We start from the raw sequence: 17,979 nt of genomic DNA, 5'->3' as shown, positions 1-17,979 counted from the left end.
TCACAAAATCCTCCTTTAAATTGGAAATAACTGAAGACTTGGCAATAGGACACGCTGTGCAGCACACTGAAAGTCAGAGGTCCCCTGCGAGGGTTCATTTAGCTTGGTATTGTAGTTTCTAGCCGTGCAAAGCCAGATGCTTCAAGGGCAAGAGCCCCTCACCCTCCGTTATATCCCCAGCGTTATATTCAGAGCTGTACTTTCCCTACCATTGAACACTGGCTTGCATTCTTAATACAGAAGCAAAGAGTATATTCAGGGCTTTTCTTACTGTCCATCAGAGGCAGCTGCTTCAAGAGAAAGATTCAGGGAAGCAGTACATCACTAGAAGAGAGGTGGGCAAAGTGTAGGCTATAGCCCCCAATTCCATGTGGCTCCCAAGGGGCCTTGACATCTTTTCTTTTAACAAGATCAGTGGTTCTCAACCTTCCTAATGCCACAACCCTTTAATACAGTTCCTCATGTTGTGGTGACCCCCCAACCATAAAAGAGTGGTGTCTCGGTTCCTAAAATCATTGGAAATATGTGTTTTCCAGTGGTCTTAGGCGACCCCTGTGAAAGAGTTGTTCAACCATCAAAGGGGTCACGACCCACAGGTTGAAAACCTCTGAACTAGATGATCCTTTTCTTTTAAAAAGTCTACTTGTGACCCTGGGGATTTAATGGGGCAGTTTTCCCTATTTCCCCATTTCTCCTCCATCTATTTTAGCTGGTGCCTTTGTCCCTAGAATTGGAAACGATTGTCTAGGGGGAGTCCCTAAAATACTGTGAGCCCTTGGTATCTGTTGAGGTTTGGTTCCAGGACCCTCCCGTTGATACCAAAATCCATGGACACTGAAGTCATATTATGTTCAACAGCATAGTGAAATGGTGTCCCTTATATAAAAGAGCAACAAAGGCTCTCGGAGCGGCTTACAGATTGCTAATTTGACAGTTCCCTACCCTCGGGTTTACTATCTAAAAAGACAGGACCCAAAAGGAGAAGGGAATGACAGTGGAGAAGGGGATCAAGTCCGGTTCTTCTCTCCCTCCAAGGCCAGGATGGTGACCATTGGGATGGATAAAGGGTCATTCATCTTCCTCTGAGCTAGGCATAGTGCAGCTGTGCCTCCCTCTTCTTTTCTCATTCCAAGACCAGGGGAAAGATGGAAGGAGGGCCTTTCATCTGCCCCGGGGGTTAAGCATGATGGAGTCTTCCCTGCCTTTTCTTCTCTCCCTCCAAGGCCAGGCTGGTGGCAGTTGATATGGCCTTTCATCTGCCTCTGGATGATGGTGTCCCATTTAAAAAGCAAGTTTTCTTCCCGTTACGCCTTGAGGATCCTAATTAAAGTGGCACTTTTGCGGTCGCGGCCAAGTTCACATCATGACGTTCCTCTCCAGGCCGCTGCACGACGGGCCAACCTTTTTGTTCCAGTATTGTTTTCCTCGAGTGCAGTTTTACAGTTGTGAAACATGAAAGCAAGTACTATGCAACATACAGAGAGGCATTCATGCAAGATGGAATGCTGTGTCTTCATGCTCCTCTGGGCTTAGAGACTTCGTTCTGAATTATCGTGGAATCAAGCACACGAACCGTCTTTCTAAAAGCTTCCAGGAAAGGAACACCTGGAGAAAGGAGCTCCTGGGTTCATTGTGGAGAACGGATGGCTGTTTCTGTTAGGGTTAAAACAAATTCCTAATAGTTGCCCAGCGTGGTAGAATTTTAATCGTCCTTCCTCTGATCCTTCAAGGCTGTCAGCTAATTAAAGAAATTATGAGTTTGACTTGATTGATCAGTCAGTGCATCACTTATATGGGGATATGGGTTGTTTTGAACAGGAATAATTTTTGAAGCAAAAAATACGCAGTTTTATTTTTAGATTATTCATCTCATAATCCCACATTTTTCCAGTGCTGGACATATTAAGAGGAATGTGTTTTCCTTCATTGTTAAAGACGTTGCAGATGCCACAGAAAGAGATTGAAAGTGTTCACATCCTGTTTTTAAATTTCCTGTTTAAACTCTTCCTGTTTTAAGGAAACCAAAGTTTAGCAGCTCTGTGTTTTCAGCTGGGACTTTTCTTGCTCAGGACATGATTGCTGTAGGACTGCATTTGAAAAAGACAAAGTCAATTAGATGTCCATATCAGGGAGGTTTGGTAAAGATTCACCCCAAAAAAACCCTGTTTGCTGTCATGAGACAAGTTCTCCAGGACCTCATTCCCACTTACAGAAAAATCACTTTCCAATCCAAATTGATGGATCAATTCGACATCGGATCGTGTTTCCCACTCCATTTGCCCCAATCACATTTTCTGGCAAGTTCCCTCCTGTGAGCAAACTACCAGTACTTGGTGTGAAAAACAGATAAATAAATTCAGACATGTGTTGTTTTGCACTTTTCCCATTGGGATTAATGGAAGAATAAAGTTGCTGATGCCCCAATTGGAGTAGAATCCTTCTGCTTTTGTTGATTGTGAGGCTAGATCAGCATTTTAAATTAGGAATAAAAGGGAGTGATGGAAGCAGAGGAGAGAAGTGCCCTTAATTTAGTTGGTAGGGAGCCAAAGTATAAGGAAAGATGATGCCTTATGGATTGTAAAGAACAGCTTGCATTCCTCGGTTTTGACATGTGAAAAAGGAATGCATTTGTAGTACTCTGGCTGGCAGCTGCTTTCCAGATTCTCATGCAGAATTGTGTCTTTCCCCCATAACTTTATGTCTATCTTTTGGCTTGGACTGGAGATGGTAGGGATTGGACCTGGGACATTTTGCAGGTAAATCAGGTTCTCTATCATTTGAAATATGGGTCCTTTTTAGTTGTGTACTCTCGTCTGAGTGGTATGTGCTGCTTGAAACACAGACCCTCTTCTTTCCCCATGTTTATCTAGCTCCAGAGCACTATGATATTTGCTGTGCTGAAAAAGCCTGAGAACCTCTGAGGTAGTTGCTCAGTATGTAGTTTCTTCCTTTGCAAAAAAATGCTGATGCATGTATGTTTTTAAAATTGCATATGTTGCTGCCCGTTTATTTTTATTTTTAATTTTTGAGCTCCTTGCAACTAATGCGATTTGAATTTTTTTTCTTGGTCTGTCCTAGGCTCCTGGATTTGGGTTTGGCATTGCAATATCTGGCGGAAGAGATAACCCTCATTTTCAGAGCGGCGAAACATCCATAGTCATATCAGATGTGCTCAAAGGAGGTCCAGCAGAAGGGCTGCTGCAGTAAGTGTCAAGTTAAACTTTGGTTTGGCAGGAGAGGGAGCTCTGCACAGATAACTCAGCTACTTCTACAATTTCCTTTCCACTTTTCCTTTTGAGGTTTCTCTGGGCCAGACGTAGGCAAATTATCTGGTCCAGGGACCAGTTTTCTTCCCTTGGTCTCACCACAGGTCATGCCACAACCTATCCCCTGCCCCCAACACAACCAGAAGTAACAAAGAATCCTAGAATCATAGAGTTGGAAGAGACCTCAAGGACCATCCACTCCAACCTATTCTGCCATGCAGGAATACACAATCCAAGTACTCCCAAGAGATGACCACCCATCCTCTGCTTATAACCCTCCAAAGAAGGAGACTCCACTACCCTCCGAGGCAGCAGCATCTGCCACTGTCAAACAGCAATAACAATAGCAAGTACATTGCTATACCGCTTATCAATGAACTAGCACTCCCATAGCGGTTTACAATCTGTAAGCCAGTTGCCCCCAACAAGCTGGATACTCATTTGACCGACCTACGAAAGGATGGAAGGCTGAGTGGACCTCAGAGCCCTCCTCTAGGACCGAACCTACAACGTTGTGGTTGTGGCACCACTGCGCCACCTAGGCTCCTTACCATCAAGAAGTTCTTCCTAATGTTTAGGTGGAATCTCTTTTCCCGTAGTTTGGATCCATTGCTTTACCCACATTCAGTTTTGTCAAAATGCTTTTCTAGGGCCAGACTAACTGATGGGACTGTGAGTATGCAAAGGGATCTTTGTAGCACCTTTGACAATAACTGTGAATGAAGTTACAGCATCAGTTTTCATAGCCTTGGTTACTTTCTCAGATGCGTGGAGTAGACGTAGTCCGTGAAACCTTATATTACAACCTATTTTGGTCTGTTAGTCTCAAAGGTGCTACAAGAGCCCTTTGCATACTGATAATCCAGACTAACACAGATATGTTTCTGAATTCTACCCTATTGGGATTGTGGTGTGTCTTCTTTTAAAGGAGATCACTATTTCTGGAGATGCCCAAGAACGTCAGTTCTCTTTTTCTTTTTAATGATGATTTTGACAGGAAGGCAGTCCAAGTTCTAACAATTTTTTTTAATCTAGTCCAGTGGTTCCCAAACATGGCCCTCCATATGGTTTGGACTTCAACTCCCAGAAGCCTCAGCCAGCTTGGCCAACAGTCAGGCATTCTGGGAGCTGAAGCCCAAAACATCTGGAGGACCAAAGTTTGGGAACCACTGAGTCCAAGTGGCTATGTGTTTCCCTAGCTATGGGCATTATTTTTTCTCTTCACTTAGCCATCATTGAGAGAATAGGATTCAAGGTCCTTCTCCTGTTTCCATTGTAGCTTATGCACATTCCTCCCTTCCCATCTTCTACAACCCTTAATCGTGGTTTGCCAATGCTGGCAGTTGTGTAATAGTGATGCTTCCAAGCCCTGTTGGTTTTCCCCCCAAATTATTTTGCATTGAGGTCTGGTGCAAAACCCTGATCACCACTCAATAACTGTGGTTCATGATGGAAGCGCATACAAAGAGGGAGAGCCTTTTAATGCAATATGATGGAAGTCAGGGGTCATGGGAAGCAAACACACAATCTTGCACCCTCCTGAATTCCAACCTATGTACATGTCTGCACAAAACTCTGCTTTGGGGGCTAATCTTGGTTTTTAACAATATGTAATAAAGGCAGAGAGGTACACGGTGAATGTGCCAAAGTATTCAGATAACCTTGGGAAAGGTCCCTAGCCTGTGTGGGATCTGCAGTAACTTAGCAATGCTAAACTACCCGAGTACAGATTTTTTTAAAAAAGCCTTTTCTTTCCTCTCTGACATCGACAAGATCCTTGTTCACATGTTGCATTCCTTCTTCGCCCCTCACCTCTAGGGAAAATGACCGCGTTGCAATGGTTAACGGCGTTTCGATGGATAACGTGGAGCACGCTTTTGCTGTGCAGCAGCTGAGAAAGAGTGGGAAAAATGCCAAAATCGTAAGTGAATGTTTTTCTCTACCCCTACATCTGTGTGCAAAGGGTCAACTCCTTCCAGAAAACTATTTATATGCTGGATTTGCTCAAAGAAAATGAAAACAAGCCTCGAGGGTGGATTCGATGACATTTATCGTATGACAGCTCAGAATTATTTACATAACCTCTTGCTAAAAGATGGCCGCTGCGTGTATGCAGGACTTGTTACTAGCTTCTTTGGGGAAGGAAACTGAGATTCTGAAACACAGCTTGATTTTAGTTAGTAGCATATATCAGAAGTGCACTCTATCTATCATCTCCAGAGAAATATTGAATATGAACCCTCTGAGCATTAAAAAATGTTAAATACAGTCTATCCTATACACTCTTACTTGGAAGTAAACTCCTCTGAACACTATGGGGACTTCTAAGTTCAAATTGTTTTTGTACAACTCTTATTGAAGGTTGATTCAGTGACAACAGAAAGAATTTCATCCATCTATGGTAAACATCATGGTAGCGTGATAAGACATTCCAGTTCACAGCAGAAGTAGACTTTTCTTTCCTTGGTGAGCCTTGGAAATATCTGGCCTCTTTAGTTGTTTCATTGAGCCAAAGTTGGGCTCTGCACTTATCTTCTGGGGTAGGACAAGGCACAGGAGCTTGCAACAGAATTTTATTTTGAGTGCCAGTGAATGCCACATTTCAGACCAGCCAAACTATTCAAAACCCTCATATTCCCCCAGCAGAAGCAGCCAAGTCAACTTCAGGTTAACTTCTTGCAAGAAGAAAGGCCTCTTCTTGGACCTAAAATGAAGAATAGGGCTGCAAAAAGTAGGGAAATGGGGAATGTTTAGGTACCCCACCCAACCCCCAAAATCAAAAAGATTTTGGGGAAAGGTGTGGCAGGTATATGGTCCTCCAAAGTTCCCTGGGAAAACATTGTGGTTTACCCCCAACAATGTAATCCAGACAAGACAGACGTACTCCTGGTCAAGCTCTAGCCCTTGTTGTTCTACATCCTTCATCATATAAATTCTTAGGGTTGCCCCTAACTGCCAGTCCAATATCTTGCTGGGTTTCCTATCCCTACTCCAATATCTTGCTGGGTTTCTGGGTTTTTTCCCCACCCCAGAGATGACTGAAGAGTCACCAGCCAGCACAACCTCTTCAGATTTAAAGCCTAGCATTACCAGAAATCCCACCTTTCCCTCCTTTGTTTTTCATCATGTCAAGGCAGAGTTAAACCAAGTGTGTCAAGCACTCGGAGTATTGAATGGTGTTCCTTTTCCCCTCATGCATCAACAAACAGTGTTTTCTCCATGTTCGGCATATGCTATTTGCCATTGGACAGTGTGCTTACATTGATTCCTGCTATCCTTCCATGCACAGTTTTATAAATAACTTCCTTTCCAAATCTGCAAAACTTGTCATTAGCAATGCCTAGTCTATCTTGTAAACAGTAGCAGTTTATTGCATGCAGTTTTTTAAAAAAATATGCTCACCGGTTGTTTTGTTTCCAGGATGTATTCTTTTTTCTTTAAAATGTTTCCTTCTCCTTGATAGTGCTTGGTTCCATTTCCTAGGAAACTGAGTTCTCTTTGGAACTGGCAGATTTTACTCCCCCAGCCCAAAAAATCCTTATGCTTGATCCAAGGGATTGCCCAAAGTGTGCCTGCATTGGCAGAAGAGGAAGACTTGATATACAGTTGGCCCTCCTTATCCACAGATTCAAGCATCCGCGGCCTGAAAATATTCAAAAAAAGTTTAAATTCCAAATAGCAAATCTTGATTTTCCACTTTACATGAAGGACACTATTTTGCTCTGCCATTATATTTAATGGAACTTGAGTACCCACGGATTTTGTTATCCACGGGGTATCCTGGAACCAAACCCCAGCAGATAACAAGGTCCCACTATATGTCTATTTCAAGAGAGGTTTTCCTCTAAATATTAATGGATGAAATAAGGTCTACTTAATACCTTACCTGCTGGGTTGCCTAGCAAGTTTCCAGTAGTGTGGAAACTTGGCAATTGATATTGCCATGGAGTGTCTTAAAATGGTTCATGAGAAAAGCTTTAGTTTGTTAAAATGAAAAGACTTCTCAAAATGTTGAAGTATATTTTGCCATAATAGGTAGGGAGGCATATTACTTAAGCCCATTTCAGGCACCATAATAATATTGATCTTCCAAATAATAGTTTGGAGGATCAGGAACATGCTGTGCACAAACTTGCTGCCTCCTCGGATAACCCACAATTATTCTTTGCCTTTGAACCATCTGGTTCAAAGCTAGCAAATCATGGTAGGTGCTTTCAACATTTTTGGATTGTGATTGGGACCTTAGTTTTAAAATGTGTTTGCAAACCAGCTAGTTCATAAACCAAATTTTGGATTGTGATTGAAAATACAGCTGCTGAATCAAGCCGGTAAATGTGAGCTGGTTAGTAGTTTCTGTGCTGCTTGGTCTGGTTTTCTCCTTTCTCATTCCAACAAGATGTAATCCCAAAAGATTCCCCAGGCTTGAAACTCAAAACTGTTTAATTGCCAGAGAAAGGTGTTAAGAGGCAAACAGCAGATGTACATTTGTAGACAAGAAAGGCATTATTATCTGAGGGTTTTGGACAATATCTTCTATATTAATTATTTTTCCTTTTCCAAAGCAGGTTTTCATGGTTGAATGGAGTGGATGGCCTTGCTTCCAGAGTCCTGCACTCAAAGCACTACACCAGGGATTTCCAAACTTTGGTCCTCCAAGTGTTTTGGACTTCAGCTCCCAGAAGTCCCAACCAGCCTGGTCAGTAGTCTGGGAATTCTGGGAGCTGAAGTCCAAAACATCTGGAAGACCAAAGTCTGGGAATTTCTGCACTACACCACACTGGCTCACTCTCCTTTCTAGTTTTTCATTTATTGATTTTTTTCTCCAAAGAATAAATAAGGAACATTCATTCATTTCAGTCCCATCTTCTTTCAAAGCAGCACAGACAAAACATTAGGTGTATCACCTCTGTCTTTGTTTGAAAAGAAATAATGCTATGCACCTCAGTATCGCTGAACACAAAAAGAGCTTTTGTGTATCTCTTCGGTGACTCTGAAAGAAAGTTGAGTTGCACAGTTTTGCGACTGATTTGTAGCTCAGCGATGTTTTTGTTGTTGTTTTGATGGCCTGCCAACGGTACCCCAAGAGCCTGTATTTCACGCCTATTGACAGAGCGTCCTGGGAGAGGAGAAGTCACTTTCCACACCAATGGTCTTGTCAAGCACTGAAATATTGAAGTAGCAGCAATGTCCATAGATATGAGGCTCTTTTATACACGTTGCACTTTCACATTTTTTTTCCTCCAAGCGGAGGGAGACTTCTCCATTAATGACTATGCATCTAAATTCTAGGTCTTGAGTAGCAACTTTGTACTTTTGAAACAAGTTTGTCAGCCGCCGCTTCTTCAGCTATAAGGTAGTTGTGCATATGAGAGATTTTTTTTTCTTGTTTGGAGGAATTTACATTGCAATCCTCTGCATAGTTATCTGAGGAAAGAAGCACTGTTAAGGTGTGCATGGGATTTCAGCCTTAATGCTTGCATACAAATAAGGTGATAACTATTATTTTAAGAAGCATTTTTAAAAAATGATAATTTAAGATTCTGCAAACTATTCAGTCTCCCCCACCTTTTCTCTTGTAGAAGGTGGAATGTTTTTCTTCCACAAGCATTCAACAGGTCATCTTCAGGAATCTAGGCTGCTGTCACACTGCAGAAATAATGCAGTTTGGCACTGCTTTAACTGCCATGACCCAATGCTATGGAATTCTGGGATTTTTAGATCTGTGAGCTGTTTAGCCTTCTCTATTAAAGCGCTCTAGTGCCCCAATGAACTGCAAATTCCAGGATTCCATACTACTGAGCCACAGCAGCTAAAGCATCATCAAAACTGCATTATTTCTGCAGTGTAGATGCAGCAATAGTAACGCCTGGCTTTAGTAGAGAGATATCATTGTATACCCCACGTAATATTATAGATGAAAGGATTCCTAAATTAGGTTGTCGAACTGCACAGCTCTCTTCTGCTAAGTTTTCAGAGCCCATGCAAGATGCTACCTACAATAACATCTTTTTCCCTGCTAGAACATCTGGATAATGTCACCTTCCTCTATTCAAGTCCCTCCTCAAGCTTTCCCATGAACATCCTAGTTCTTTGGACTTGTTGCAACTAGGTATAAGCATCTGGAAATGTCTCACACCTTCTTCCTTGTTTCCTCCATCCTTCCGTCTGTTGTTCTGTTGCATCGGATTTTCAGCTGTAAGCCTCTGGGGCAAAGGCCTGTCTGCATGTACTCAGTAAGGAGCCAGGTGCGCTCATTGCAAACAAATAACAAACATTTTCCTTGGTTGTTAGGGTTGTGGTTTGGTGCCGGGTTTCTGCTGCAGCCAACTTTATGCACACATCAGTACCCTCCTGAGATATTATCTGTAGTCATTAGTAGCTGTCTTTCTGGAATGAACTGGCTCCTCCTTGACCACAAATGCCACAGAATTGATTTATAGATTGTGTTCATTGTGATCAGGCCTACTTAAAGCTCTTACCTTTCTTAGAGCACTGGTCGCTGGTCAAAGAACTGGAAAAGAGGGCTTATGCATACAGTCCCACTGCTTGTTGCGACTATGCTCTGGATGGATGGGGTGGGTGGCAGAGCACTTCAGCATTTTACACCTTCATCTATGGGTTTCATACATCCATTGACATTTTGCACATTGAACACCCAACGTGTCTTACATCCTGCTCCTTTGGGAGTTCAGCTACCCTTGTTCTCCTTGATAAATGTTGACGTCTCCTCTTTGGTAGGATGGTAGCATCCAAAATAATAGTGTGTTTTGTTTTGTTTTGTTTTTTGTTTGTTTGATCCTTCATAGATGAGCTTTCATGTTTGCAGATTTCTTGTCAGAGGATCACATTTTCATTTACAGTCGGCCCTCCACATTTTGCGGCTTTGACTTTTGGGGATTTGATTATTTGCGGGTTTGATTCATATGCTCTCTCTTTAACAATCTCTAGGTCCTCCAACACAACTCTGTTGGAAGATGACCATAGAGTTGTGCTGGAGGACCTAAAAGTTCCTAGAGAAAGCACTTCTCTAGGCATTTGTAGGTCTTCTAACATCATTCTGTGGTCAATTTCTGGCAGATGTGGCTCATAGAGTTGCACTGGAGGACCTGTGTGAATTCCACAACACATTTATTTATTTTATTTAAATCCTGCTTTTCTCCGATATTGGGACTCAAAGAGGATAGGCATATCAGTATGTGCCGAATGTTATGCATTAAAGATCTACAGTGGACAATAGTTTCATTTTATCAGAAACTAAAAGATTAATATTACCGCATTCCAGACCATCCGACGGATGAAAAAAGTTCAGATCCCAGTAACCCGGACCGATCCAGACCCTGTGTCCGAAAACGACGAGGACAGCTATGAAGAAGATATGCATGATCCAAGAGGTTCCCGTGGTGCTGCGAGTGCGAACAGAAGGCACGAGAAAAGCTGGGTGAGGGACCGAAGTGCCAGCAGAGAGAGGAGTTTGTCGCCGAGATCGGATAGGAGATCAGTTGGATCCAGTCAACCTGCAAAACCCACTAAGGTCACGTTGGTGAAATCCAGGAAGAATGAAGGTATGCTGCTGTTTCAGAAAGCTAGTTTGTGTTGGAGGTTCTCATTGATGGGATTCTTCTCCTCTATCATATACACTTCCTTCTGGCTGTGTCCGCACTGTAGAAATAGTCCAGGTTGACGCTGCTTTAACTGCCGTGGCTCAGTGCTATGGAATTCTGGGAACTGTAGTTTTGTGAGATATTTAGTCTTCTCTGTCAGAGAGCTTTGGGGCCACAGCAAACTAAAATTTCCAGAATTTTATAGCATTGATCCATGGCAGTTAAAATAATGTCAACCTGGAGTAATTCTGCAGTGCAGACACTGCCTCTGTTAAGCAAATAAGAAGCTAGATAGTGATGTTTAAATCAATGCAATCATTAAATTTTTGGTTACTCTTTTTCCTGTCCAGCAGGGCTCTCAAAGCGACATACAATAAAACAGTACCTTTAAAGTAGATTGCATGCTACTTTAAATGGCAGTTTCAAACCAGTTTCAACAACCAAAGCCCATGCAGAATAATTAACATTTGTTTGCAAACCAGATCAAGCCACCTGAGTTCTTTGCTTTGAATAGAATTAAAACATATTTTTTCTAGTTACACAGACCCTTTATGCAGAAAGAGCTGCATGTAAACTCAAAGTTTGTTTAATCTGACTCGGTAAAAAGTACCAACCCAAATTTTGAAACCACTTGGTGGTGACAGTGACTGCTTCCCATAGTAAAATTTATTGCAATCCACAGAACAGGAATGCAGTTGGTCAAAATGTATTTACAAACACAGCAACTCTTGGATGAGTTCTAGGCAGGAGTTTTGAGGAAAGAAAGAAGAACCAGGAGGAAATGTCTTCGTCCTCTAATTCACACTTTTTGCTTCCGCCACCATAATGTTTGAATGCAAGTTTGGAGGTTTTTGCTTACCTGAACGAAGTGCGGTGGCAATTTAGCTCGTGAGATTGCTGGCAAACAGTTTGGTTATTCTGATTGCTGTTCCTCTGAGAATGAATTTGCAAAGCAATCTCGCCGTATAACCATTCCTCAATTATACAGATGACTGCAGACTGTCGGTTAATGACCTGGGAGTCAATCTCGCGGCAGTGTTTTTGCATAGCCGTTTCATAGCGTACTAAACTAATTATGCAAATTGAAGATCCAGAACGGAGTATTTCATTGTTAGGTAACACAGTGTGATCCTCCTGCCTTCTGTCCGGATGTTACCAGATGAGTAAAATCTTCAGCGCAGCTCGGTCTTGGCACCTTTGCGTTATTCCTGAAACTTCCTTGTCATTTCAAAAATGTAAATCTAAAGTGAGTCATTTGTATGCATGTAATAGCATTCTGTGCAGAGCACAGAAAGCAAAGGATAAAAACCCTTGCCAAAAGGATGTGTGCGTAAAAAGCCTTCAAGTCACCAGTTGACTTATGGCAGCTCCATGAATTTCGTAGCGTTTTCTTAGACAAAGAATAATCTGAGATGGTTTGTCATGTCCTTCCTCTGAATTATAGCCAGTAGTGCTTGGTATTTGTTTTGTGGTGTAGTGGTTTGAGTGTTAAGTTACGACGCTGGAGACCAGGGTTCAAATCCTCGCTTAGCCATGAAATTGAGTGGCTGGCCTTGGACAAGTCACAGTCTCTCAGCCTCAGAGGAAGACAATGGCAATACCCCTCTGAACAAACTTCGCCACAAAAACCCCATGACAGGCTCGCCTTAGGGTCAACATATAAGTCAGAAACTACTTTAAGGGACACAACAACAAATTTGTTGGTGATCTCCCATCCATTGACCCTGCTTAACCTCCGAGATCAGATGGGATCTGGTGCCTTCATGGTGTTTTAGGCTGTCCAGAAAACCCATGCTTCTAAACAGAGTACAGGTTGAGTCTACCTTACCCAAAATGCTTGGGACTAGAAAGTGTTTTGGACTCTAGATTTTGGAATATTTGCATGTACATATTGAGATATCTTGGCGGTGAGACCCAAGTCTGAGCAGGATATTCATTTTTGTTTCACATACACCGTATACACGTAGTTTGAAGGTAATTTTATATTTAATATTTTTAATAATTTTGTGCACGAAGCAAAGTTTGTGTAAACTATCAGAAAGCGAAGGTGTCACTCTCTCACCTATCCACATGGACCATTTCGGAATATTATGGAGACTCAACCTGTAATACGTTTAATTTAGTCGTAGATTTTAAAATGGAAGCTAGAGTGTCTAAAATTGTAAAAAGAATCAAGCAGGCTACACAATATGAAACAATAAAAATGATACAAAAAGCTAAAGCAATATAGAATTGTAAAACCACACACACACACACACACACACATATTGCACAAACAATTTTATATCCCAAAGAAAGCCTAAATTGCATACCTACATACATAAAAATGGTTGATCAGCAAGGTTGCTCAGTGTGTTGAGGCACTGTCTCATATAGGATGAGAAAAATGCAGTATTAATCCTGGAGATAGATATTATATATATATATATATTATTTCCAGGATTAATACTGCATTTTTCTCAGAAGAGTGTTCTCCCCATATATATATATATATATATATATGGGGTGAACGCTCTTCTTCCTGCTCTTGCTACACCTTCATCAAGATGCTAGTCTTGTCCTCTTTTGCTCTAACTTCATCTTAAATTTATAAATCCCTCTGCAGTAATGGAAAGCAGGTTCATGGGTGGTTCCATATCATGAAATATTTTGCCCCTGTGGTTCTGGGGGTCAAACTGAATCACTTTTAAGTCTTTTTAGACATGCATTTTTTATGGAGAGTGCGATTCCAATACTGCTGAAAGCAGACCGTGGCTACTTGCGCTCCTTTGATTACTATGTCTATACAACAGAATAGAGCTATACAGTGTACATAAGGACAGTGACCTAGAAGGCTGCAGCTTTTAAACAGGGCACAGTGCATTTTGCACAAAAACACTAGTTTCTGTGCAAAAAAATCTTCATTTTTGTGTAAGTTGTTCTTTTCAAATAGAATGCCTAAAATGCAAACCTAAACAAAAATAAAATCATTGGAAAATGTGCAAAAGCTTTCATAGCTCCCCAGCAGGAAGACAGTCTTTGAAATTACAGTATTCATTCTTTCACCCAGCAGTAGAATATAGCAGTCCCTTGGTAGCTGCTTGGGTTTGGTTCCAGGACTCCCCATGGATGCCAAAATCTGTGGATGCTGAAGTTTCATTAAATACAATGGCAAGTAAAATGGTGTCCCTTATATAAAATGGCAAAATCAAGGCTTGCTTTTTAGGATTTATGTTTGTATGTATGTATGAATGAATGAATGAATTTATTACGGCACATGGCCAGCACCAAAATATGGCAAAAATACAAAACATGTAACATCAGGTGTACTGCCATTGCACAAATATATCTACATTCTACTCCGAATGAAGTTCTATATCTTCTATATATCCAAGTAGGAGGGGAGAATGCCCACAGTCCCATCCACCATAGCATTACAAATTTCACACAGTATTATAAGACATTGGGATAGTCAAGTATTATAAAACATTGGCACAGTCAACAGTTGGATACCACATCCTCATTCCTCAAAACCTTTTCAAGATTTAGGAAAAGAAAAAAAATAAAAATAAAACATTGGCATAGTTATACAGTTATCAACAAACTTTATCAATGCCATATCTGTGACTCTCTCTCTCTCTCTCTCTCTCTCTCTCTCTCTCTCTCTCTCTTTCTACACACACACACACACACACACACACACACACACGGTGGATGGTTGAATCCGTGGATAAAAAAATCTGTGGCTAAGGAGGGCCGACTTAAACACCATGCAATGGTCTTTAAAACCTCCTAAAAGCAGTCTAAAAACAATCTTCGAATCCAGTTTGAAAGAGCATCCCCAAAGTTTTGCATTTTGTTAACCATTTCTCTGTTAATTTTGTTTGTTTGTTTGTTTGGAACAGAGTACGGATTGCGCCTTGCCAGCCACATATTCGTGAAAGAAATATCCCAAGATAGCCTGGCAGCGAGAGACGGCAATATTCAGGAAGGTGACGTTGTACTAAAGGTACAGTAAATGGCTCCCTCCCCCTTTCCCCCTCTTATTTTGGGGGGGGGGGTTGTAGTGGAGGAGAGAAGCCTCCTGAACTTTAAATAACTTGTTTCCCAGAAATGTGATCAGTTTGATGCACATCCTCCCTTCTCTGGAATAGAAGATTTTTTTAAAATGATAAATGCAAGCTCCTATATATATATATATATAGAGAGAGAGAGAGAGAGAGAGAGTGAAGCACCAGAATTTGCAAAGTCACACTGGTAAGGCTGCAGCTCTTTCTTGGGCATGGTTTTGTTTCTGCAACATGCGCTCAAGACCATTGACAGAACAGAGAAGGGATGCCTGGAACTCGGGGCAGCCTCATATGAGAAGAAAAGTCGGGGAGTTAAATCATCTCGGCTAGCAGATATTAGTCCCTTGCTGGCAGTTCGGAGCAGAACTCTTAATCCCATCGATATAATTAAGCCTCTGAGGTGGTTTCTCCCACGCTTTCATAGATGATGCACGCAAATTGCAGCAATCCTTTTTATGGGTATTTAAAGGTATCCAAAGAAAGCGATGGTGCAAAAAGGATGGACAGGAGCCATTCCATCATTGCTTCCCTACACCAGCTGTGTAATTTTCACCACTTAGTAGCTTTTGCCATGGGTTGGGTGCTCTAACTGGTACTCAGAAAATGCAAAAGACCCCCAGTTTCCTTCCCCAAAAGCCCCAGTCCTTTTCTTGGATTTGTGCAACCAAGATAGGACCGTTCAAGTAGCACAAAAGCTAACAAGGAAGTCTGGTACTAATTACTACTTGGGTAACTTAAGGTAAATAATGCAAATATTTGCATGATCGCAAATATTTAATGTGGTTTCTTTCGGATTATTATTGCTGCGCAATTATTTTCTAGATGTTGTTGTTGTGTGCCTTCAAGTCATTTCCTAAGGCGACCCTATCATGGGGCTTTCTTGGCAAGATTTATTCAGAGGAGGTTTGCCATTACCGTCCCCTGAGGCTGAGAGTATGTGACTTGCCCAACGCCACCCAATGGGTTTTATGGCCAAGCGGGGAATCAGACCCTGGTCTCCAGAGTCGTAGTCCAACAGTACGCCACGCCGGCTCTCAGTTTTTAAATGATAGACAGAATAATAGATTATATTGTTTAAATAGCATGATTGTTCAACTGTGTAAAACTGTAAAAAAGGAGTATTGCTATTTTTGACATATAATGAGTTAGTAGTAAATATATGCAGTCTATAAGAGCAGCAAATATTTGCATTACAGTATTCACTTTAAGTTACGTGAGTAATAATTAGTACCAGACTTTCCTTGTTAGGCTTTTGCACCAATTGGTTTAGAAACCATCCTTTCTATAAGGAGACATTTCCCCAGATTTTCTTTTGGTTTGCTAATCCAAGGAGCCCTTTGCTACTGTCAAGGCTCCATTTTGTGCGTTCTCTGGATCATGATCCTGATTTTAAAGAACTCCTGTGTTGCTGTCTTACCATTGAAAAAGCGGAGATTGGCACATAGACGTTGCAATGCAGTAGAGAGAGGATGAGCTCTGGAGTTGGCCAAGTCGCCTCTGCACTTGTGGTTGCGAGGCCTGCCCTAAATAGCCCCAATGTCCATGATTTAGGACAATAATAAATCATAAGCTTAAATTCCTGCATGCAAAGACAGCTTTGTTTTTTTAATTTGTTAATACATTTGTCAAGTCAACTTGATCCCAGTGAGTGGGTTGGATGTTGGCTCCAGAAAAGTAGAATAAGCAAAACAGGTAGTTCATCTAATGGAGGCCATTGATTCTGGAAAATAAATTCCTAGATTTCTCTTTCTTATTTTTTTTTTTTTTAAATTTTGCTGACGGTTTTGCAGTATCTGCTTCAATTGGAGGATTGGTCATCTTGCGTTGTCCTTTTCTCATTTTTAAACAGGAGCAACCTGTGAAGGGTAGGAGAAGGCTGCAGTTTTGTTAGCCGTGCAAAGTTAGAAGGCTCTCCTCCCAGCCGCTTTAGAGATGCCATTCATTTCCCATTCAGTGCCTATCAGTAGTCCTTTTGCTCTGTTGCAGATAAACGGAACAGTCACGGAAAATATGTCATTGACAGATGCCAAGACCCTAATAGAAAGGTCAAAGGGCAAGTTGAAGATGGTGGTTCAAAGGGATGAAAGAGCAACTCTGCTGAACGTCCCAGATCTTTCCGATAGCATTCACTCGGCCAATGCTTCGGAAAGAGATGGTGAGTATAGGGTTTTTTTCCCCACGAAGATGTGAAATTTGGGAAGGGTTGGGTTGTGGGCTGTAATGGAAAGTAAGGAGGGATTGGTGGGTTTCTGTTTTTTAATTGATTGAAACGTTTGGTTGTTTTAATATTGTCAGTGGTTTCCCCCAGTAATGCCAAGCTGTGTGTTGGAATACTGCAAGTAATTCACGATGAACTTATTTGGGGAGGGGGAATGCAGAGGGCCCCCAATTGCACTTCATATAGTAACGTCTACAGAAGCTTATTTCCATTTTGGGGCAGGCTCATGCCATCCTTTTAATTATAATTTGAATTCTAAGTCATCTCATTGAACAAAAAAAATCCAACTTTTATTTAACAGACATTTCAGAAATTCAGTCGCTGGCATCCGATCATTCCAACCGATCCCATGACAGGCCCCGCCGCAGTCGTTCACGATCTCCTGACCAGAGGTCAGAGCCTTCAGACCATTCCAGACATTCTCCACAGCAGCCCAGCAATGGCAGGTGATGGTAGCCTTGTACTATTGTTTTGTTTCAAATGGATTTGTTTTTTTAAAAAAACACTGGTAGAGTTGGCCACTTGGGCTTGAATGCAATAGCAAAAGGTGTTGCTGACCGTAGCTCAGTAGTTGCATAATGCAGTTATTGGACGCATCGAGGTGCATGGCAAGCGCAGACAACTATCAGTCTGAGAAATGTTGAATGGCTGCCTTGAGTTTTGTGTGTATATATGGTATCACTCAGTGGCTGTATCCACACTCACAGAAATAATCCAGTTTGGCACCACTTTAACTGCCAGGGCTCAATGCAATGGAATTCTAACATTTGGAGTTTTTTCAGACATTCAGCCTTCTCTATCAGAGAGCTCTGGTGCTACAACAAAATACAGTTTACAGGTGAAGC

At 41.6% G+C, this 17,979-nt stretch overlaps 1 protein-coding gene across 16 annotated transcripts in view; it reads left to right on the top strand.

Moving 5' to 3' along the window:
- The window catches only part of TJP1 (tight junction protein 1), a 249,808-nt gene that overhangs the window by 190,510 nt on the left and 41,319 nt on the right, over window positions 1–17,979 (top strand). For 15 of the 16 annotated variants that reach the window (XM_042475437.1, XM_042475451.1, XM_042475450.1 and 12 more), the window contains 6 exons: window positions 3,079–3,203; window positions 5,085–5,187; window positions 10,549–10,828; window positions 14,752–14,855; window positions 16,903–17,071; window positions 17,436–17,580. In XM_042475437.1, coding sequence (XP_042331371.1) covers window positions 3,079–3,203; window positions 5,085–5,187; window positions 10,549–10,828; window positions 14,752–14,855; window positions 16,903–17,071; window positions 17,436–17,580 — 926 coding nt within the window. Of the gene's footprint in view, window positions 1–3,078; window positions 3,204–5,084; window positions 5,188–10,548; window positions 10,829–14,751; window positions 14,856–16,902; window positions 17,072–17,435; window positions 17,581–17,979 lie in introns of those variants that run through there. The other variant, XM_042475453.1, reaches the window with a different exon arrangement.

This window comes from Sceloporus undulatus, chromosome 6 (genome assembly GCF_019175285.1).
Source record: "Sceloporus undulatus isolate JIND9_A2432 ecotype Alabama chromosome 6, SceUnd_v1.1, whole genome shotgun sequence".
NCBI classification, from domain to species: Eukaryota; Metazoa; Chordata; class Lepidosauria; order Squamata; family Phrynosomatidae; genus Sceloporus; species Sceloporus undulatus.
This window is presented reverse-complemented; position numbering and strand designations above follow the sequence as displayed.